The sequence below is a fragment of the Bubalus kerabau genome, chromosome 1 (assembly GCF_029407905.1).
Source record: "Bubalus kerabau isolate K-KA32 ecotype Philippines breed swamp buffalo chromosome 1, PCC_UOA_SB_1v2, whole genome shotgun sequence".
In the NCBI taxonomy this organism is placed as follows: Eukaryota; Metazoa; Chordata; class Mammalia; order Artiodactyla; family Bovidae; genus Bubalus; species Bubalus kerabau.
This window is the reverse complement of record NC_073624.1, coordinates 218,304,255-218,328,945: the sequence shown is the minus strand read 5'-3', so window position 1 is coordinate 218,328,945 and position 24,691 is coordinate 218,304,255. Positions and strand designations below refer to the sequence as shown.

General features: G+C 34.6%; 1 protein-coding gene across 8 annotated transcripts in view; it reads left to right on the top strand.

Annotated features, from left to right (window-relative positions):
• The window catches only part of FAM13B (family with sequence similarity 13 member B), a 95,395-nt gene that overhangs the window by 29,199 nt on the left and 41,505 nt on the right, over positions 1-24,691 (top strand). For 6 of the 8 annotated variants that reach the window (XM_055554638.1, XM_055554649.1, XM_055554664.1 and 3 more), the window contains 6 exons: positions 1,030-1,221; positions 1,652-1,864; positions 6,668-6,845; positions 7,145-7,286; positions 11,956-12,051; positions 13,951-14,111. In XM_055554638.1, the coding sequence (XP_055410613.1) occupies positions 1,065-1,221; positions 1,652-1,864; positions 6,668-6,845; positions 7,145-7,286; positions 11,956-12,051; positions 13,951-14,111 (947 nt within the window). In that variant the 5' untranslated portion in view covers positions 1,030-1,064. The remainder of the gene's footprint in view (positions 1-1,029; positions 1,222-1,651; positions 1,865-6,667; positions 6,846-7,144; positions 7,287-11,955; positions 12,052-13,950; positions 14,112-24,691) is intronic. The other 2 variants (XM_055554679.1, XM_055554669.1) reach the window with 1 other exon arrangement.

Sequence of the window (24,691 nt, the reverse complement as noted above, 5' to 3'; positions counted from 1 at the left end):
CTGTAGCCTATCAGGCTCTTCCGTCCATGGGATTTTCCAGGCAAGAGTGCTGGAGTGGATTGCCATTTCCTTCTCCAGGGGATCTTCCCAACCCAGGAATCGAACCCAGGTCTCCCGCATTGCAGGCAGACGCTTTACTGTCTGAGCCACCAGGATGCCTAGAGCTGAAGAATTTCCTTTGTTTATAAAAACATGGCTGCTCTGTCATGTAGAAATAAGAACTAGTTAATCTTGTTCTTATTAGCCTATCATTTAAAAAAAAAGATTCTCTCTTGTTAGGTTGCTTATGAATTGAGTGGTTAGATGAGCTTCATATACCAGAGTCTAGAAATGATTAGGTTTGACCTTTTACTTGTGTTTTATTAAGCTTGGTCAGTAAGGTCTTATTGGTGCAAAATTTGCCCCTTAATTTGTCATTGAGACATTAATATCCGTTGTGAAGTTCAGTGATCAGTTTTGCCATTGTTTGATAAATAGGCAGTCATGGCATGGCATTAGTATTGGCTTCCCTGGTGGCTCAGCTGGTAAAGAATCTGCCTGCAGTGCATGAGATCCCAGTTTGATTCCTAGATTGGGAAGATCTGCTGGAGAAGGGGTAGGCTACCCTCGCCAGTATTCTTGGGCTACCCTGGTGACTCACCTGGTAAAGAAATCTGCCTGCAATGTGAGAGACCTGGGTTCGATCCCTAGGTTGGGAGGATCACCTGGAGAAGGGAAAGGCTACCCACCCCAGTATTCTGGCCTGGAGAATTCCATGGACTGTATAGTCCATGGAATCGCAATGAGTCGGACACAAGTGAGCAATGTTCACTAAAGGGGGCATTCAGAACCGACTTCACATAGTAGAGAAAATGTTTAGATGATTGTATTGAGCTTTAATTGTAGAACACACTATGGGCCTGGTAACTGGAACATATTTAATAGATAAGAACACATTCATGTGTACAGCCTTCTTCTTTCATGTATGTAGTCATATTGCCACCAGTTAATCATTATAGTCTTTTTTTTTTTTTCCCTTTCATTTGGCAGAAAAGACAGCTTTGATTTCTGGCTGCAAAAAAGATATGAGGAAGAGCTCCTCCCCTTCCTTGAGTAACTGCAACTCCGTTCTTGCTAACAAAATATTTGGAATTCCACTTGATGAGCTGCAGCAGGGAGGACATCCAGACAATGAGGTTCCGTTCATAGTCCGCCATGTAGTGGACTATATTGAGGAACATGGTATATATTTCCTTCCTTTGAGGGCTAGCCTTTGTTTTAATAGACACAACTTATCCCTTTTTGACCTTGGATTATTTTTTTCCTCAGTACTCCATGTCTACAATATTGTGAGGAAAACTGATGGAAATTATTTTTTTTTAGTGTATCTTTCACTTAAAGTTATATATTCAGATATGCCTGATTTAGAGCATATTTTAGTGGGAGGGATGATAAGAATATTTTTTAACGAATATAAGAGGGTGGGATAAAGTACAATATCCCTCAAGACAGAGACAGTGTGTGTTTTTAGATGTGTGATTTGAAGGTGTTCAGCCCAATCAGGGAGACAAGAATGGCTTTCTGAAAGTATGAATATTTTAAGTTCATTGGAGAATGAATATATATAGTAGTTGAAACTTACTTAATTTTTGCCTTGAACTAATTAATGTAGGAGGTCTGGAGCAACAAGGACTTTTTCAAGTCAATGGAAATGCTGAGACAGTGGAGTGGCTTCGGCAGAGATACGACAGTGGAGAAGAGGTGGATTTGGTTAAGGAAGCAGATGTTCCCTCAGCTATTAGTCTTCTTAGGTTTTTCCTTCAAGAACTTCCTGAACCTGTTATCCCTGGAAGTTTGCATATTCACTTGATGCAACTGTCTCAAGGTAATATAATCTGAATCTTACCAATCAATCCCTTAACATTTAATTTCAAAATCTTTATCTTTTAGAAATCTTGACATGTAAGCAGTAATTATGGTAATTCTGAGAATAATGTCTTAAGTTCCCATTTGAATACATATGCTCTTTGGGGCTGAACTGTCTAGTTAAAGGAATGGCAACCTCTTAGATTCCTGTAGTGCTGTTTACTTTTTATGATTGGTCTTAGTGAGCCTAAGATATAAGATGAGAAAGAGGAAAAGCAGGAGATAAGAACAAAGAGAGAGAAAAGAAGGAACAACAACAAAAAAAGATGTGCGGCAGAAGGTCCCATAATAGCCAATGATGTTGGTTAGTGGTGATGTTACTATGTTTATCCTTGGTTTGATTGAATATTCTAGCAAAAGCCAGAAGATAGCTTTGATTCTAAATTTGGACTATACCTAAAACTTGTTCTTGGATGCCTGAAGGAAAGTGAAAGTCTCTGTTGTGTCCGATTCTTTGCTACCCCATGATAAAATATCAAATTGGACATCAGATTGCAAACCAAGTAAAGAAATTCATTTGTCTCTGTTGGGTTAATTTTTTGGTGGTGACTAAAAGTAGGGCTTACCTGGGATGGATAAGAAAAATAAAAGTGAGGTATGCAGAAAGGTAAAAGAACCAAGAAGCAATGAGATGCTTCTGTTTCTTGAGCCAAATGGTATTCATGTGTATATAATAGTGTGACATGTTTCATTACATAGGAAAATTTATGAAGTTGACATGTAATACAGTTGACTCTTGAACAACATGGGTTTGAACTTACCTTTTTTTTTTTTTTTTCAAAAAATTTGTACTACGGTACTACATGATCTACAATTGGTTGAATCGATACATGAAGAACTGTGGACTTGGTGGACCTGCTATAATGATACACACGACTTTTCAATGGTGTGGAGGGTTGGTACCCCAACCCCTGTGTTGTTCAGAGATCAACTGTATTATCCATTTCTTTGGATTTTTTAAAAAATTTATTTATTTTAGTTGGCGGCTAATTACTTTATAGTATTGTAGTGGTTTTTGCCATACATTGATATGAATCAACCATGGGTTTACATGTGTTCCCCATCCTGAACCCCCCTCCCTCCTGCCTTCTTATCCCATCCCTCTGGGTCATCCCAGTGCATCAGTCCTGAGCACCCTGTCTCATGCATCAAACCTGGACTGGCAATTTATTTCACATATGATAATGTACATGTTTCAATGCTATTCTCTCAGATCATCCCACCCTCGCTTTCTCCCACAGAGTCCAAAAGACTGTTCTATACATCTGTGTCTCTTTTGCTGTCTCACATATAGGGTTATCGTTACCATCTTTTTAAATTCCATATATATGCATTAGTATACTGCATTGGTGTTTTCTTTCTGGCTTACTTCACTCTGTATATTTTTTCTGGCTTTTCTTTGTATTGTGGAATCTCTTTAAATTTTCGAAATGGAACTTCTAGAGAAATTCAGTGATAGTAAGAAATTATAACTGCTTCCTTAATCCCTACTTGCTGTGAGAGCTGGATATTTTGTTTGTATATATCCTTGTGTATGGTTAGAAGAGGAGGATTTCCTTTTGAGAGTATTTTTCCATTTTATTTTTTTCTTAAATTTATTATTTTTTTTAAAATTTAAAAGCAAGCCTAAGTTAATAGATGCCTCTTATTTATGTGTTAAAAGTCAATACAGTGATAATTTATGATCCTGTTATGTATGTTTTTCTCTATACAGCTAGATGATTGAGCTCATTTTATACTTGATTTATTCAGGAATGGTTAGCCTGATTCAGTTTTGTTTCTTTATTGTGCCACCTGGATCAAAGAACGGGTTTCAGAATAAAGTATCAATATCGTCACCTTTTTTCAAAGTGTAATTTTCTTTTTTTGTCCCAAGAAATATTATTTTTGTTTTGAATTTCTGAATCTATTTCAAATTTCTTTTCTTGGAAGTAGGTATTTTTTCAGATGTTTATATTGAGTCACCTAATAAGCATTTTTGCACCCATTAAATATATATAATGAAACTGATGTGTTAGAGTTTTTTGAGCTTTTTTTATGTCTTTAGAGCCATTCATTTTGTTTTTATAATGATAGGATTCCATTTTCCCTGTGTTATAGAATTGTAGACAGGTCTTTTAAAGTTCTAAGAATCTGATAATCTTTCAGTTTTGACTGAAAATTTATAAATGAATAAGTGGAATAAGATTTAGTGATAATAAAGTTACTGCCTCTCACTGATGCTACCAGTCAGAAGCTGTTCTGTCAGTGAGAGTGTCATTTTCACTGTTACTCATTTAAAAGTACGACAGTATCATGTACTGTGTTACTTATGGAGTTACAATATATATCTTACTAATTATTCTGTGTCAGTATTCACTTGTGAAGGAATTTAAGATGTGCATAAATGCTTTTGGCCTGTTTTCAGAAAACCACCATTCTCCTCCATTGCCCATGTACATAACCATTAGCACACACACCCATACACACACACACATGCATGCACACACACCCATATAAGACACCCATTTCTTTAATAGGTATGCAGATAGGTGTGGCGGTACTTGAGGTGATACTTGTAATTCTGTTGTAATAAAATCTATTCGTTCATACTTTAATCATTCATTTGGGAAGGTGTCTGGGTCTCTGGACAGAATTCTCTCCATTTATCGTAGGTAACTCTTATGTTAATATTTTAATATTTCACAACCTTGGTACTCCTAATATTTTGGGCTAGGTAATTCTTTAGTATAGGGGCTATCCTTGAATTTTAAGATATTCAGTAGAATCCCTGGACTCTGTCTACTAGATCCACTGGTACCCCTTTCCCCCAGGTTATGACAATCATTCCCTTCATTGTCAATGTTATCAGCCATTGGTTTAGCTCATGATAGTTTGTCCAGTTGTTTATACATCATATTTTGGTAGAAAACACAGTTCACAATTCTGTGAATTTGTTGTTACATTAAAAAAAAAACTGTTAACAATGGTTAAAAGATTTCCTAGTCAGGGGAATCTTCTTTGATATGTACATATATTTTTCCTGGTTATGATTTAACTAGGTAGTAGGCTTAAAATGGGAGAAGGCAATGGCACCCCTCTCCAGTACTCTTGCCTGGAAAATCCCATGGACGGAGGACCCTGGTGGGCCGCAGTCCATGGGGTCGCTAAGAGTCGGACACGACTGAGCGACTTCACTTTCACTTTTCACTTTCATGCATTGGAGAAGGACATGGCAACCCACTCCAGTGTTCTTGTCTGGAGAATCCTGGGGACGGGGGAGCCTGGTGGGCTGCCGTCTGTGGGGTCGCACAGAGTCGGACACGACTGAAGCGACTTAGCAGCAGCAGCAGGCTTAAAATGGCACCCCACTCTGGTACTCTGGCTTGGAAAATCCCATGGACGGAGGAGCCTGGTAGACTGCAGTCCATGGGGTTGCTAAGAGTCGGATATGACTGAGCAACTTCACTTTCACTTTTCCTTTCATGCATTGGGGAAGGAAATGGCAACCCACTCCAGTGTTCTTGCCTGGAAAATCTCGGACGGGGGAGCCTGGTGGGCTGCTGTCTGTGGGGTCACACAGAGTTGGACACGACTGAAACGACTTGGCAGCAGTAGCAGCAGAAGTTTAGAAGAAAACAGAAATTCAAAAAAACATTCAGGGACTGTTCTAACCAATTATAAAGACAGAGTACCTGGGCAGTTGATAATGTTATGTAATGTAGAAGAATTGTTACTGGTTGCATTTTAAATTTTAAGTAAAACTCATATGACCATAGCCGTTTCTGTTAACTTCTTAGAGTTGTGTTATTTTGTAGAGATGACCAATATCATGGTCATAACCTTTTACCAATAATTTTTCCCCCCAATAATTATTTTTAAATTAATTTTAAGGACCTCAAGAAAAATACAGAATGAAAGATAATTGGGTTAATTTTCCCTATTAGAGCAATTAATTACTTCCTTTTGAGGTACCTCTGAGAAATTACTTCTCCTCTTTGGGACCCTCACCAGTCAGTGGGTTGATTCAGACCTAATTTCTGTTAATGAAAACTTATTGACCTAAACACAGGACCTGTCTTCTGGTAGCTGAAAATTCACTTGGTAAACCGAGAAGAGGAATTTGGGTTTTTTTTTTTTTTTTTTGGCTGCATCATGCAGCATGTAGGATCTTAGTTCCCTGACCAGAGATTAAACCCCCTGCATTGGAAGCCTAGAGTCTTAACCACTGGATTGCCAGGGAAGTCCTGGAATGTATCCTAATTTATTGATAGTTCTGTTGATATTGCTGAATTTAATTGTCCTTTTCAGAATGTTAAAAGAAGAAAGTCTGTTTTTTACTCTGTTTCTTCCTTGTTTTTTCTTTCAGATACTGTTAGCTGGTTAAATTGCTTCTCATTTTTGCTTACTAGTGGTTGGTGTTGATTGGTATTGACGAGTACGTTTTGACTTCTTAGAGTTGGCACTAATTTGGAAACGCACGTACAGTCATGCAAAAGAGATAGTATGTTGAGAATTAAAATAAGCTCTAGGATTGGTGCCAGTGAATAATAGATGAAGAAAACATTCTCCAACAGTTGAGGGGTTGCATTCCTTCTCCAGTTCTTCCACTTAATAAGAGAAATGCAGAGCCCTAAGGCATTTGGCCTCTAGTAGAGGAAGTGAAGAGGTTTTGAATTGTTATAGTAAACTGGTGATGTAGGTGGAGTAATGTGAATCTGGCAAAATATCTGAGCTTTGCTTTTACTTCATTAAGAAAAAACCCTGTCATTATGTTTTATAGATTATAATAATGAAGATGAATTTGGAAGAAAGTTGAGGTTCCTCTTGCAACAGCTTCCACCTGTTAATTACAGTTTGTTAAAGTTCCTGTGTAGATTTTTAGCCAATGTAGCATCACATCATGAAGAAATTTGGTCAGCAAACTCTTTGGCTGCTGTCTTTGGTCCAGATGTCTTCCAGTAAGTTTTTCACAAATTTTTGTTTTATTAAATAACATTATATTTATGAAATAGAATCATTATACTGTCTCCCAAGGGTCATAGGTTGCTTGATGAACCATCATTTTTTATAGTAGATCTGATTAATCCTCCCAGCATTTCTGTGAACAAGGTACAAATTAGGTTGGCTTTACAGATGTTCAAACTGAGGCACAGAATGGTGGCATAAATCACTCAGGTCTATAAAGTGACTCAGTTTCTTCAGACTTTGTCTGTGATGGATTTAAGGACTCTCAATTCAGTTTGGACTTTTCTTTTAGTATTTACACAGATGTGGAAGATCTGAAAGAACAAGAAATAGTAAGCAGGATAATGGCTGGACTTCTGGAAAATTACTATGAGTTTTTTGAGAATGAAGAGGAAGATTTTTCATCTAATGATTTGAGTTCAATTACTGAACAGGTGAGACTATTTTAAATATTCTACTTGGAGGGAGGTTTTTTTCATTTGGTAAAGAATATGCTCTTAAAGGCTTGGCCCAAACTTACGTGGACTTTTTAAGTACTAAAAGTTTAGAACGTAATTTTCTTGGTTATTATATTATACATTATCATAGGTGGTATTTCCATGTAGTATATGAATGTGATTTTTTTTCTGAACAATTTCTTGTCGTCAATTTGGATAATATGGAAAAGGAATCGAAACCAGAGATACGCTAGAGCTTTTGTGGGTTTTCTTGTGTTTTTCTTTTGTTAAATTAAGCATTGTTTATTTTGTAAGAGTAGTGTGTTTTTGTTTTTGCAAAGAAATTGCTAGCATAGAGGAAAGTAGGCAAAGGTTGAGAATTAGAAGGTAGAGGGAAAGGTGGTATATAAAATTGACACAAACTTTTAAAAATGTTTTTTTGATTGAAGTAGCAAGTCAGTGCAGCAGTGTAACCGTTATCATATTAATTCCCATTAGGGAAGTATCAGGAGAGTAATAGTTTAGGTTGCAGATCTTTTAAATTTTGTGGCTCTTGAATATTAAAACCCATTTCTCAACAGTATATTTTGTTGTTACTGTTATGCCTTAATGGTTGAGACTACAAAAGGGTCCTCATTCATTTCTTCTTTATGAAGTGAGAATATTGATTCTGAGTTATTGTTTTTGACTGTAAAGCCACATTAATCCAGACTTCTCAGGTTGAGAATTCATGCTTTAGGTCTGTCTAGAAGTTTTTCTTGTGTACTTAAGTGAAATGATTTGTCAAGCAAACTTTTATATTAAAACTTATAATGTTATTTATATTTTGAGTGTGGGGTGGGGCTGCTACCTTTTTAAAAATAATCACCTGGTTAAAAATAAATAAGGTAAAATATATAGTAAAATGTCCTATTCTTACCTGTGCCCATCCTCTCCCTCTCATTGGTTTTTGAATGTGTTTTTCCAGAATTTCTTTATGCAAATGTAAGTAAATATTTCTTCTTAGAATTTTTAATATTTTTAATTTAATATTTTAATTTTTATGGAAAGTAGCATACTTTACATAGTATTCTACACATTGTTCTTTTTTAATCATTTGACAGTGTATCTTGGAGATCTTTTATTGGAATGTAAAGAACGTAGTCTTTTTTTTTTAATATCTGTGTAAGTTCTCTATTGTATGAATGTAGCATATAATTTATCTGATTCATAGTATCTGTATCCACTTGAAATGGTGATAGCACATCCCAGTTTTCTCAGAGGCATCGTAGTTTATATCTGCTTTCTAATGTAATTATTAGGAAGAAATAGTAAAAAATTATAATATAATATAGTCAAATAATAAAAATTATTGTTATTTTAATAGCTTCCCTTTTCACTTTCAAATGTATCCAAGTTTAGATGATAAATTATATGGTTATGCTGTTTATTGATGGACAATGGACTATTTCCTTTCATTTGTTCTTAAACTATAAAGCAGCATCTCTTGAATGTTTATCATACATATTTTCATTCATTCTTATAGGTGTTGGCTTTGATTATGTGAGTTAGGAGTTTTATTTCCTAGGTAGCCCAGCTTTTATTTAAAAGGGTTTCTATACCATTGTGAACTTTTATAGATAAGTCTTTTTAATAATTGGGAATTATACTTTACTTAGGTTTGTTTTGTGTTTTTAAATGAAGTTTAGTTAATTTACAGCATTGTGTTAGTTCCGAATGTACAACATAGTGATTCAGTTATCCATGTTACACATTCAGTTATGTAGCTGTCTTTTTTCAGGTTCTTTTCTCCTTTTGCAGGTTCTTTTCTCTTATAAATCATTACGAAGTATTGAGTATAGTTTCCTGTGCTATATAGTAGTGGTACACAACTGTCCCAAACTCCTTATGTATCCCCCCCCCCCGCCACCACCACCTTTGGTAACCATAAGTTTGTTTTCTATGTCTATGGATCTATTCTATAAATATTTATTTTTTTTAAGATTCCACATATAAGTGACATCACATGATATTTGTCTTCTCTTTCTGGCTTACTTCACTTAGTATGATAATCTTTAAGTCCATCCATATTGCTGCAAATGGTATTATTTCATTCTTTTTTATGGCTGAGTAATATTCCATTGTGTGTGTGTGTGTGTGTGTGTGTGTGTGTGTGTGTGTGTGTGTGTGTATGTATCAGTTACATGTGTATATATGTATCAGTCACATCTTCTTTATCCATTCATCTGTCAGTGAACATTTAGATTGCTTCCATATTTTGGCTGTTGTAAATGGTGCTGCTGGGAACACTGGGGTGCGTGTATTTTTTCAAATTAGAGTTTTTGTCTTTTTCAGATACATGCCCAAGAGTGGGACTGCTGGATCATATGCGACTCTATTGTTAGTTTTGTAAGGAACCTCCATACTGTTTTCCATAGTGGCTGCACCAATTTACATCCCCACCAAGAGTGTAGGAGGGTTGCTTTTTCTCTATACCCTCTCGAGCATTTATTTTTTGTAGACTTTTTGATACTGACCATTCTGACTGGAGTGAGGTTAATACCTCATTGTGGTTTTGATTTGCATTTCTCTGATAATTAGTGATGTTGAACAGTTTTTCATGTGCCTTTTGGCCATCACATGTCCTCTTTGGAGAAATGTCTGTTTAGATCTTCTGCCCTTTTTTTTTTTTTTTTTTTAAATTTTTATTGTACTTGTATGAGCTGTTTGTATATTTTGGAAATTAATCCCTTGTGAGTTGCATTGGTTATTCCCCCCCCCCCCCCCCATTCTGTAGGTTGACTTTTTGTTTTGTTTATAGTAAGTTTAATTAGGTCTCATTTATTTTTGTTTTTACTCTCAGAAATGAAGCCAAAAAGCTATTGTTACAATATGTGTTAGAGAGTGTTCTGCCTCTGCTTTCCTCTAAGAGTTTTATAGTATCCAGACTTATATTTAGGTCTTTAATCCATTTTGAGTTTATTTTTGTATGTGGTGTTAGAGAATGTTCTAATTTCATTCTTTTACACATTGCTGTCTGGTTTTCTCAACACCACTTATTGGAGAATTTGCCTTTTCTCCATTGTTTAGTCTTGTCTCATTTGTCATTGATTAGTTAGCTGTAGGTTGGTTCCTTAAATTTTTTATATTTTCTTCATGTAACCATTTTTACCATTGTCTGACTTTCCTTCCCTCTTTTTCTTCTTCCTTTCCTTTCTTCCTCTCCTCTCTCTTTTCCAGTATCAGAAACTATTAAGAAAACAGTAATAGATGTCAAATTATAATTTACCATGTATAAACTGAGGATGAATACATATGTATACACACACACACATATATATGTTGTATATGTATTTGTGAGATAAATCAAGTCCGTAGAATTTGTAGCCTGAAACTGCTCCATAGAACTTCTGGCATATTTTTTTGAAGGTTTCCAACTATACAGTATGTGACTTAAGAAACTTGATTAAAATAAAGAACTGACACAGCTGTTCAAAATTATTTTTGCTGAAAAGAAAATGACAAGAAGAGGACAAGTGAATATATGTGCCTTAAATGTTTAATGCTTTTTGATATCCATATGAACTCTCATCTTTGGGGGATTCTGTGTGCCACCTTTCTTTTCATTTTAGTTCAGTAGTTAATTTTTTAAAATAAAGTTAATGGCTGCTGAAAATGAAACAACATACACACATTTGTGTTACTCATTTTCTACTTTTCTGAGATGATTTGACTTATAAGAAACTGATGATGCCAATTCTTCTAAAGTCTGCAGGGTATATCTTGATTATGTTTTACATTGTGGTATAATTCTCTGATATTTCTATTATCTTGCAGCTTTCTTACGTAAACTGAAATATATTCATAGCTCACATATATTGCATTTATATTTCTGTATTTTTTTAAGCACTATAAAAACTGACTCAAAATATATTGTGCTTTACATTAAATAGTTGTGGTCAATTAACACCTGTGAATAATGTTGAATTCTGCAGATTTGACTGTGAATAGAAAAGAGGATATTAGCATATTGAACAGAATATGCTCAAAAAACAGGGTAGTGTAGTTAGTCCTGAGAGACAGCAAGGTATATCACTTACCTTGGCTCATGTTGCTAATCACCAGAATCTATTGTCTACTTTTCTTAGTTTGAATTATAACTGGATTTCAATAGTACAGATTTCTGAAATTTCTTTTTTAAGGTAGATTTCATATCTTTCATATTTGACTTGTGAAGCTGAATTGATCAGATACTGAGTGAAAGTAAAATCTCCTCAAACTCAGCACCGTTTGGTTGCATTTTAAAGTTGTTATAACTTAAATGCTGCTAATTTGTTATCCACATACATAAAGAGGTGGGCAGACCCGGCCTGTCGTGGCAGTGCATTGGTTTTCCCCCTGATTTTGACATTTGAGGAAAGCAAAACTTATTTAGCACTCTCTACTTTCAGAGTTTCATCCCATTAATGCAAGTATTTGGCCATTAGGTCCTTTTCAAGGTAGTAGATTTTTTTTTTTAATAGTATGAGAAGTCTCCTTTGATTGGAGATGTTGAATAGGGAGTGTTTGAGTAATGACCCAGAGTCAGAGAACAGATTCTGTGTATGGGATCCTTAAATGATTGCAAATCCAGTAGAGTGGTTTGAAGATGTAGGTGATAATTATGTTTCTTTATACGTTTGAGAAGGCAGGTAGCAGCGTTCTCCACAAGCTGGAGTCTGGAGAGCAGGCATTTCACGAGGTCCTAGAGAAGGGAATTACAGCAGTCAAAGAAGGAAGAGATGTAAGTATGGCTGAGGGTTTTCCATAAGTGAAGTTGAGTCAGGTGCCTATATAGGGTAGGTTCAGAATAACTTATGAACAGAATAGAGTATTGATAAGCAGAAGGTCAAGTTGATAAGAGGATCAAGAAGAACTTTTGAAGCTAAGCTGTGGGGTGATGGAGCATTTTTATCTAATTTTTACTCTTACCCAAACCAATTTAATGAATTTTTACTGCAAGAAATTACACTAGAAGGCCTGGGGTGGGGGTGGGGGAGTGAGAAGAAAGACCCATAGGCAATAGATTGTGTTTGTGTCCTATCTTAGTTGATGGTTACTGGTGAAAATATTAGGAAATATCTATTAATTTACATAAAGCTTATTGAATCAAATATATATTCATTATAATTGGGTGTAAAGTTTTAATGGAAAGAGCTATTGACCGTAGACAAACTGATTTTAAAATCGGTGATGTAACATTAAAATTGCAGTCCTTCTGAACCAAAAATGTGTGTACTGAATAGTTACCTATTCTCAGTTTAAATAGTCACCTTACTTTTTTTTTTTTTTTGCAGTCTTCTAATCTTGTACTCAAACCTAAGAACAGTATTTTCTTGCCAGTTTTTTTCCTTGGATTATCAAGTAGATATTAGTTAAATACATTCTTGATTTTAAGTAATTTATTAAATACATAGATAAAGAGAGTAACTTTCCATTTCATCCAGTTTAAAAACTGACCTGTCATTTGAAATTTTCACCTTTATGTATAAATCTAACTTCTCAGTTAATCATTTCTGTGTGTGTGTTAGTCGCTCAGTCGTGTCCAACTCTTTGCGATCCCATGGACTGTAGCCGACCAGGCTCCTTTGTCCAAGGGATTCTCCAGGCAAGAATACTGGAGTGGGTTGCCATGCCCTCCTCCAATAACCACTTAGGCCAATGATTTTCAGTACTTGTTAATTAGGAGTTGGTAGAGTATCAAAGTATAATTACCTTCTGATTCAAGTTTTCATTTCTGAGAGTCTTGTAGCAATTGTTGTATTTGCCTGTCAGGAAAAACACCAGTGTTACATGTAGCAGTAATTATTCTAGCTATTGTCAGCCCATTTGGCTAGAATGGACAGAACTATTTAAGTTTACTCTTTAATGTTTTTAATGAGTAGTATTAATTTATAAAAAATGGTATGACTTTATGGCTAGTTTCTTCTATGGGATAGCTTAGAAAAATATGTTTTTCATTTGAAAATATTTTGTTGGTTTTCCTTCTTAGATATTTGTGTCTTTTTAATTAGAATGATTATTTACTTATGTAGCCAGTTTGATAATAGAAAATGTTTTCTAGCCCCTGACAGAAAGAGAATTATAACCTTGAGTTGTGCTTCATGGTAAAAATAGTGAGTTCTTCCTTGTAAGGTCCAATTTCTGCATGAAGAGCTGAGTCTGAACCATTTAGAAGTTAGCCATCATTTTCTAAAACATAGTTAAGACCTTAAGGCAAAATTTCTGTGCCCTTTTTTTCCCCACACTTACTCTGTGTTAAAATCACTTGTTCAGTGCACTTGGAAATTGGAGGGGTCAATTGAAGTCTTCGTTGTAGCTCTTAGATTTACAAATCTGATTGGTTAGGAAATGAAGCTTTTTAAATGTTATAGTGTGCATGCTTTTTCATAGTTTGCAGTCTTATTCATATTCCTAGTGATACACTAATATAATCATTACCTTCTGCTTTAAAAATATTATGTTTGGTTTGAAATTTTACTCTAATGTGGAGAAGTTGGCAGATACTTTGTAAGGGAAATTAGTCTTAAGGAAATGAAGCTGAAAATGAGTTGTGTTTAAATTTTTCTTAGAATAGTATGTTTTAGATATCAGTTAACAGTTTCATTAAATTTTAATTCTCGGTTTCCTCTTATTTATATAGGTTAATGAACTTTCTGAGGAAGAAGAAGAAGATGAAAAGCTGGAACGTATAGAAGAACTTCCAGAAGAGGGTGCAGGAAAATCAGATGACATGCCAGAGGTGGTACAATTAAGGATGACTGGAAACATCCTGGAACCAAATAGTGTTACAGCATCAACAAGGTAGTATTTCATTTGAAAGGACTAGTTTTTGAGCACTTCATTCTGGTTGTAAATTCACTCAAGCACTACATTACACAGATTATAATAATATATGAAAGATTAGTTTGTATATGAAAAAGAACAATAAGAACATTTTAAAGAAATAAACTGGTTAAGGAGTTTTCAGCTATTAATACCTTCTAAAAAAATAATCTCTTATGTATATTTCCTCTTAAAGGTTATTTGTTTTTGTATTATTAGTGTATTAGTTGGGTTAGGTAAAATTTCAGAACCTTTGAAAGTAGAATTGCTAGAGAAACATATGGTGGTTGAGTTGACTATATTTCCAGCTCCTAGGCACTAGATTGAACTAGGCTTTGAGGAGAGGACTCTGTGATTCTTTAAGATGGTGCTTTCTAATCCTTTCATGTATAAAGTGCTATTAAAGATGGTAGGCTGGAGGCACTATCGTAGCACATGGGTAGGACCATTGGACACAGTGTTTAGGAAGCATTAGAGAATTCAAGAATGCCCCATTCATAGCTCTAGGTTTGGTAAATTCTGTCCTAGTTGTCTGTAAAGCTCCATGGTTTTCTAATTAGGTGGACGGTTACTTGTTTAGGTCACTAGATGTTTTTCATTAGATTTGTGTTCAATAAAATAGTGATTTAAAAAGTAGAGAAAATAATAATTTGATTAAACAAATATTTAATTATTAATTTAAATATTTAATTACTAATTAATTCATTTAAATAGTAATTTAAGAGACAGCAAAATATTTAAAAAATAACTAGTAATTTAATGAAAGAACTATTCAGTGTCATCTAGAAAAATTATAAAGTAGTTTAAAGTGTATACTTGTAAACTTTTGTTTAGTTGCTAGGTCATATTTGACTCTTGTGATCCCATAGACTGTAGCCCGTCAGGCTTCTGTGTCCATGATATTTCCCAGGCAAGAATACTGGAGCAGGTTGCCATTTCCTTCTCTAGGGGATCTTCCCAACCCAGGGATAGAGCCCATGTCTCCTTTATTACAGGCAGATTCTTTACCATTGAGCCACCAGGAAAGCCCATACTTCTAAATACTACTATTAAATGTCTCTTTGGGACTCTATATTTTTATATTAGTTATAGTTTCTTCAGACAGGAAGATAATTTTGGTATATTAACATGTTTATTCACCTTTTTGGTGGTGGTTTAGTTGCTAAGTTGTGTCCAACTCTTAAGACCCTATGGACTGTATGTAGCCTGCCAAGCTCCTCTGTCCTTGGAATTTGGAATTTCTCAGGCAAGAATACTGGAGTAGGTTGCCATTTTCTCCTCCAGTTCACCTTTTTGCCCCTGGTATAATTTTTTGTTTGTACTTTTCTGTTTACATGATATTCTTAATTCTATGTTAGATATATATGAAAATACTTATAAGCTATATGTTAAAGTATTTAGCTATGTCTTAATTATGTATTTACTTTAATTCTTTTTTCTGATCTTTGAGTTATTCCAGCTTACTCTACAGCTTTTGTTCTTAGGTCCTTTTATCCTTCTTTTGACTTTTTCCAAATAAATTTGGAAAATTCATTAGGCTCAAAGAGAGAATTTTTCTGTGACTTTTGGTAAGTATTTCCAGACTGCTTAAAATACTTGTCTCAGTTTTCATTATCGTTAGCAATATTTTCTTGAGCACCTGAAAACAATAGATTTAAACTCGTGTTCTTTATTTTCTTTGAGTTATGCTTCCCTATAATGTAACCACTAGCTACATGTGGCTATTTAAATTTAAACTTAATTAAATAAAATTTAAAAAATTTCCACAGTTGTGCTAGTCACATTTCAAGTGCTCAGTAGCCATATGTGATGAGTGGCTAGCATAGTGGACAGTGCAGATATAGAGCAGTTCTATCACTGTAAAAATTTCTTTTGGATAGTGCTCATTTAGAGAGGTAAATTCGTTAGGCATATTATTTGTTTACCAGCAAGGTTAAATATTGCTTGAAATACATGCTGCTAATAGTTTCTTTTTTTGGATCATCTGTCTAGCTTTGTAGAGGATCCTCCTTCCCTCCAACAGCCATTTTTTAGATGGAGTTATTGGAGATTTGAGGGTAGTCAGGATTCCTTAATTGCAAATCATAGAAACAGATCTTGGCTAATGGAAAGAAAAAAGATAATTTATTAGAAGAATGCTGGATAGGTACCAGATTTGAAAGGAAAAGCAGAGAGAAGAACATGAGAGCTCTAGAGAATTTAGTATAAAAGGGTCATGGAAGAATCTCTTCAGCATGTGACTGTTGCTGTGAGATTTCAAACTACTTCCTTCCATCTATCATTCTGCTCAAGATCAGATTCCTGTCGGGTAGCAGGGGAGAGGATCTGGCATAAATTGGATTGTGTGTCCATTCTCCAACCAGGGTAGAGGTGAGTCATTGTAAATTATGCATGTATCAAGAGCATTGGATGGAGGGAAGAACTAGTTTGCCACAGAAAAATGGGGCTAATACCAAAAGAAAGGGGTCGGGGTATCAGGCAACACAAATAGATGTGTCTGTCACAGTGGTCTTCTAGATTTAGTGCTGATCCCTATAAATTTCAGTTAGTATATATACATTAAATTTTAGTTTTGGCTGATTGAGAGCATAAAGGCAAAGAATACATTCACCTTAAAAAAATTTTTTTTAAAAATTTTGTATTGGGGTATAGCCGATTAACAAGATTGTGATAGTTACAGGTGAACAGCGAAGGGACACAGCCATACATATACAAAAATACATTCACCTTTGATGAAAGAAAGGTAGGCAAGAAATATCCTAGAACACATAGGACCTAGAAAATAGGGAGCTCTTAATAAATTCATTTTAGGGAATTAATGGATACTGTTTTGCATGAAGCTAGTGATTGAACTTCTGCTAACTAAATGTGTTGTCTTTTTTTTTTTCTTATGTATTTATGTATTTTGACTTTGCTGGGTCTTTGTTGCTGCACATGGGCTTTCTCTAGTTGTGTGCAGGGGCTACTCTTTATTGCGATGTGTAGTCTTCTCATTGCAATGGCTTCTCTTACGCAGAGCACGGACTCTAGGCTTGTGGGCTCAGTAGTTGAGGTCCGTGGGCTCAGTAGTAGTGGTTTGAGGGCTCTAGAGCACTGGCTCAGTAGTTGTGGCCCATGGGCTTAGTTGCTCCATGGCATGTGGGATCTTCCTGGACCAGGGATCAAACCCATGTCCCCTGCATTGACAGACGGATTCTTAACCAGTAGACCACTGGTGAAGCCCATTAAAGTTTTGTCTCTTTGAGTTTTCCTCTGAGGTAGCTTACAAATATTTTATGGAAGTATTAGATAGCCTACTTTGTATTTCTGTGGGAAGATACGTTAGAGACCTCAGGGAAATAAACATTAAGTGACAATTGAGCAATTCTTAAACATTTTGGTCTCAGATGTTATACTCTTACAAATCATTAAGGACTCCAAAGACTTTTGTTAATGTTGATTTTATACCTTTGGATATTTACCATATTATAAATTAAAATAGCATAAACTGCTGAGTGTATTCTTTGTTGAGTTGTACTTTGAAAGATGCTTAGGATTTGTAGCTGAAGTACAGCTATTTATGATCTAACAGGTTTTGTTGTTGTTGATAGATGTCTCCTCCTTTGTTAGTTTTAAGTCATTGATTCTCACACTTTTTGGTTTAGTTTGTGGACCACAAAGAATTGTTACTGTGGGTTATAGCTATTGGCATTTACTCTTTTGGGAACCCAAACTGACAAATTTCTTAAAGTAGTAATGAACTCATTACATGTTAATGTAAAACGTTTTAATCAAAAGTAGCTTTTTCAGAATCCTCCAAGAATCTTTAGTGAGAAATTTTTTAGTGGCATGGTTTACATTTTTACACATCTTTTTCATGTCTAAGTTGATAGATGGTAGCTAGATTCTCACATTTTCTTTGGCATTTAATTTGTTGCCATCTGTAATTTTGGTTTAAGTATGTGAAGAAAATCTAGCATTATATAAGTAGGTAGCTGGAAAAAGGTAGAGAATTTTTATAGTCTTTTCAGATAATTGTGGATATTCTTTGACAGTACGCCAAAACTCAATAAGTTGTAGTTTTTTCAAGGTTATTTGTAATGTGGAACCTGAAAGCATATCTGAATTTTTCATACTCTGATCCGTTGGTCTCTCCTGTACTTTGAGAGAATCTTTTAGCCATGCTTGATTTTGTAATATGGTATATTGGTATTTTGAAAAATACTGCCTTACTGAGTTATTCAGAGTTTCCAAATAGTGATATTATATCAAAATATATATTCTTTAATATCACCACTGATTATATCAAAAGTATCTTTAAGTATTAGTATGCTATTAAGCTTCTGGTGGAGGATACAGATTTTCCAGAATTATAATTATTGTTGGAAAACCCAAATTTTATTAGTTCTGTTAGTCTTGCTCATTTTTGAGAAAATTTCTACCAGATATTCAAATTGGAATAACTATAATCTGTCAGTCTATCTTTCAAGTAAAAATGAGTGTTCCATGCTAAAAGTTAAGCTCTCAACTCAAACAAGACAAGCATCATTCCAAGCTGTGCAGCAGAATTTGCTTTGTGTGTACTTCCTGTTTGTCACACCACATATTGAAGTATATTCAAGGGCTGAGATAAAATTAATAATATATATTACTTCTTCATCAAGGACTTGTTCCTTTTAAAAAACGATTGCAACTGAGTAGTGATGAGGAATGCACTGGGCATGGTTTGTTTGGTACCACTTGCCTAAACCTTATGCTAAGACCCAATGCAGTGTTCTTCTACCATTGATTTTGCATCATCATGCAAATATCAGCACAGTGAAATGTTATGAAAAACCAGTTTTGATCTTTGGTTCACAGACCACTCTTAGAGAACCAGTTTAAATATTTTCTACTACTTGGTTTAAATATTTGTGTATGGGTTGTACTGAGTGACTTATTTATGCATCTGTTATTTCTATACATTGTTTGCCATTAGCCATATTTTGTTAAGATTGAGCCAAGTGCAGAGTGGAAAAAATGGTGGGATTTAGGGTATGGGTAACCTAGGTTACACAAAAAGCAGAAGTTTTGGTTACTTCTGAGGCTCAGTCTTACTCAAGAAGTATAAGGAAATCCCAAGCTTGTTTCTAAAGTGTGTTGTATCTGTTTAGATGAAAAATGATTGCTTTATATTCACACGTTTATATACTACTTGGCTTTATTTAGGTATTCAAATGTTAGGGGACTCTTTACCTTTTAATAGAAAATAGAGAGTTCTGTAAGAGTTCTTTATTTTCACTGTGCTTTTCACAGTCTGTTTCCTAGACTGTATTGAAAAGGTTTATTTTGGCTTGAGGTTAGTTAACTTTTAATTTATATTGCTTCTAGAACTACAGATCAAAACCCCAGCTAATTGGCACTATTGTAAAGTTCATTTAAAATTGTACTTTTAATGCCTTGCTAAAACTTGGAATTTATAAAGAATAAAAAGTTTGGTGCTCTTTTTCATGTGCTGTTGCTGCTAGGGCTTCATTTTTGTGAGCTCAATAGTTTATGATGGTTTGATTTTAGGTGTAATGCAGGAAAGAAGATGTAGTGGTTAAGGAAGAATTCCAAGTTGAGTTTGAGACTGGTTGGCACTTCATTCTGTGGATACCTTACATGTTGAAATCCCATGGACAGAGAAGCCTGGCAGGTTGCAGTACATGGGGTCGCAAAAGTCAAACACAACTTAGCAACTAACACTTTTCTGTTGTTGAAGAAATGTCCCTTCAGCTGATTATAGGTGCACAAGAAATATAGTAGTTACTTTTTCCTTTAAGCCCGGTAACTAAGCAATTTGCAGAGTATTTCAATTGGTAATCATTTCACCACATTTTCGCTAGCTAGGTTCCACTTAAAAGGGAAAAGAGGAAGAAAATGTACTTGGGTGGGAGTGTCAGAAATGTTGGGTGGAAAAAAGTAAAATTTATGCTTTGGGTCAATAAGATAAATTGTTAAAGTAAAACATTTTTTGAAGTTTCAGAGCATAATAAGAACCAGACAGGTTCTCTTCCTCCTTCCTATTGCCCTGAAAATGATACATGGTATTTTAAAGACTTGTGGTTGTTATAACTTACTAACTTTCTAATAGTGAGGAATCTTTTCAATTTACTGTTGTCATGGGTATAGGGTATTCCCAGATTGATGGGGAAAGTGAAGAAATGGATTTTGCTTTTGATTGGAAAGGAATATGTGGCTTTTGTTTTGTTTTATATATTTATTTTCCAAAACTATAGTTTTTGAAATAGTCATTTAGTGGGGCTCTGGCATAAATTATCTGGAAATCATCCTTATTTTAGATTGTAAAAATTAACCATTAATGCCTTTCTGATTTGGATAATGAGTAGTAATAGTTCTCTTTTGTTCATCTGTTTTAGCAATATCATATTTGTCATAATTTATAGCTCTTGATATAGTAGTGATTAATGAAAACAAACAGACTTTTTTCCTTTATAGTAGGTTATGCTTAAATATTTTTATAGAATAAGCCAGATTCAGAATTTTGTCCCCCTTTCCCTACCTCCCACCGAGTTGCATAGTACTTGGGAAAAAATTTGTGGACTGTTGATTGGGTCCTTGTCAGTAGTGACCTCATGTTGCAGCCTGCTTCCGTTTAGACTGCAGCTCTGATTGCTCAGCAATTTTTGTAAGCCCATCACCATCGTTTATGGTGTTTGAAGTTGCTTTACTTGATGTTTTTGTTAGGAGATTCCACAGTGTTCAGAATGGCTTGCAAGGCTCTGTTACACAGGTAAAGTGATCTTTTATCAGATTTAATTGAAACAGAGCTTCAATACTTTTATTTAAGTATTATTTGTAATATTAAATATTTACAGTTGGGAAATTAAAATAGTAGTAGTTCCCTATGATAATTGTATTTGATTACAAAAAATTAGTAATTGGAATAAATGGCTGCAAGATTGATTTTATATTCTCAAGAAGGTCCTGTGATTCTAGGCAGATTTTAAAATAGAGTTCACAGCAGAAGGGAGAAAAAGGTCAGAGAATCACTAAAGTCTTCAACGTTACACTTAGTTGTAGCCTGAAATAACGTGTGACCCTTGTGATTTATTGTTTATCCTTTTTGTCTGATATTCCTTGTCTGGTGGTTTAGTGAAAAGAGATTTTTAAGTGGTCTTTATGGCATCTGTCTATAGTACCTGAGTAATTTGACCTTGAATTTGTCAGCATTTATTCTTTGTGTATCTTTACTAATCAAAATTCCCCTACTTAACATTATTTTGCTTCGGCTGCAGATGCATAGCCATATTGATAAATCTTTTTTTTTTTTTTTTTAGCCATAGGTTTGTGTTAGCTTTGGTTTGTACATAAGTACTTTATTCCCCACAGAACGTGGCAAAAATCTGAAAATAAAGAATAATTAAATTCTTTGAAATATGAAAACTAAGTCAGTCCTTTGCCCTTGAGGAATTTTGAAAACAGTTTTACAGTCAACTTTGTAGCCTCAATCTGACTCATTCAGTACAAAATCTATATTTGATTTGTTTACTATAGCTTTTTGGGGGTAGGGAGAAGGTTTCTATTGAAAATAGCTATTTATTTGATTGTTCTAGCTTGTTCTTCAGGGCCAAAGAATCTTTACTTTCATTCTAATAATCTGGCTTGCTGATGAATATTTTTACATATATTTTAATTCCAATAGTGTTTAAAAAGGAAAGGAAACTGAAAGATCAAATCCTCTGGCTGCCCTCCAAATTTAAGACCATTAGAACTTTTTTTCTGTTTGACTTCTTTGGATAGGTGGAAAATATGATTAAAGTTTAATCTTTTGGGAGGCTAGATAGCTCTTGGCCAGTGTTTCTTACATTTATTAGTATGGATAAGAATCATCACTGATGCTTCTTAAAAATGTAAACTCTGAGGTCCTACCTCAGGTTTGGAGAGGAACTGAGGAATCTCCTTTCTTTTTTTTTTTGGAATCTCCTTTCTTAAAGCTTTTTTTTTTTTTAAACTGAGAAAGAAATCAAAGTTACAGAAATGGGTGTAAAACAAATGTATATCAAAACAGATTAGTAAAAGCAAGTATTCAAATATTCTAGAGTTGGAAATAAACACTGAAAGCACCCCAATAGCTTTCACAATCCTGATCTCCTTACTTTTATGGCAATCACTTTTTTATATCTTTTGGAGCTTCATGAAAATTATATCTTGCTATATATGTTTTCTTGATCCAGTTTCTTTCACTGACCATTTTATGAGAGATTTCTCTATGTGGTCACATGTCACTGTGGTTTATTCATTTCATTTGTAAAGTATTCCATTTTATGATTACACCACAGTGATTCAATTTACTGTTGTTGGGCAATTAGATTATTTTTATTTTTGACAGTTGTGAGTAACATGCTATGTACATTGTTGTACACATCTTCTGGTACTCACATGCATGCACATTTACTGTCTCTAAACTTGAGTAACTATTGATGAATTGTTTTTCATGGTGCTTCTCCAGTTCACATTCCCATTAACAGTGTGTGAGCATTCCCATTGCTTCACATTGAGTATTTCATTGTCATTTTAATAAGATTAATCCCCTTTTCACATTTGTGAGGTGCCTGGTCAAGTCTGTTTCCTATTTTTTATTGGGTTTTCTTTCTTATTGAAAAAGGAGCCCTTTTTAGGAGCCCTTAAAAAATCAGTGTTGTATTTTTCTCATTGTGTTATACCTTTTCCTTCTCATATTGTGCCTTCTGATGAATAATTCCCAATTATCTGCTAAGCTGCTGCTGCTGCTAAGTCACTTCAGTTGTGTCCGACTCTGTGCGACCCCATAGACGGCAGCCCACCAGCGTCCCTGGGATTTTCCAGGCAAGAACACTGGAGTGGGTTGCCATTTCCTTCTCCAATGCAGGAAAGTGAAAAGTGAAAGTGAAGTCGCTCAGTTGTGTCCGACTTTTAGCGACCCCATGGACTGCAGCCTACCAGGCTCCTCCATCCATGGGATTTTCCATGCAAGAGTACTGGAGTTGGGTGCCATTGCCCAATTATAATTGTAGATAAAAAATTCTGGCAGAATTCTGTTCTTTATTTTATGGCTAAGTAAGATTCCATTATATATATATGTGTGTATGTATATATACATGTACCACATCTTCTTTATCCATTCTTTTCCCTTTGTGGTTAATGCTTTTTGTTCCCTGTTTAAGAAGTCTTTTCCTAGCTATATACTCCTGTCTTGTAAAAGTTGTATCTTTAATCTTCCTTGTTTAGGTCTGAAATCTACCTGGGATTGATTTGTCTGCAGTGTGTGTCAGATGCCAAATTACCTTTTTCATTCTACATACTGTTTTTTTTCCCTGCTTTCTATAGTGGCACCTTTGTTCTAAATCAGGCATGGGTCTGTTTATATTCCGTATGTCTGTTCTTGTGCCATTACTATACTCTCTTATTTACTTTGGTTTTATGGTTATTTGAAGTCTAGAATAGAGTCCAAATCTCCAATAAAATAACATTGTCACTTCAGGAGAGTCTGATATAAGAGGCCCATGGATTACATCCCTGTTTAAGGGGTAGTTAGAAAGCTTCCATATTCTAGTTTAATCTTTTATTAGTGTATGTGTATAATTATAAATAATTATAAAAGCATTTATTAAATATAAGCATTTTGATACATGGTTGCACACATAATTTATGTACTTTCTCATGTTCTGTTTCCAAATTTTATGAACATTAGTAGTTTAAAAATGATACATTGGCTCTGTGTAGCCTAGTCCATTTTATATATTTATTTGCTGATATTTCTTAAAAATAATTATGCAAATATAGTAAAATTTTAAAAAGTTTTTTATTGACATATAGTTGATTTATAATATGGTGTTTCAAGTGTACAGCAAAGTGATTCAGTTATATGTATATATATTTTTGTCCAGATTTTTTCCTGGTTATTACAAGACATTGAATATAGTTCTCTGTGCTGTACAGTAAATCCTTGTCTGTTCTATATGTAGGGTTGTGAATCTGTTAATCCCATACTCCTAATTTATCTGTCCGTTCTCCCCTTTCATAACCATAAGTTTGTTTTCTGTCTGTGAGTCTGTTTTTATTTTATATATATATTCTTTTGTATTATTTTTTATATTCCACATATAAGCGATATCATAATAGTATTTGTCTTTGTCTATACGACTTATTTCACTTAGCCTAATGCCCTCCTTATCTATCCATGTGCTGCAAATGGCAAAATTCTGTTCTTTTTTTATGGCTAAGTAGGATTCCATGTGTGTATGTATGTATACATGTACCACATCTTCTTTATCCATTCATCTGTTCATGAACCTTTAGGTTTCTTCCATATCTTGGCAATTGTAGATAATGCTGTTATGAATATTGGGGTTCATGTATCTTTTGAAATCAGGGGTTTTTTGTTTTTTTGTTTTGGATATGTACCCAGGAGTGGAATTGCTGGGTCATATGGTAGTTCTGACTTTTAGTTTTTTTTGGAATCCTCCATACTGTTTTCCATAGTGGCTGCACAAATTTACATTCCCACCAGCAGCATGCTGTTGTTGTTTAATCACATAGTTGTGTCCAACTCTTCT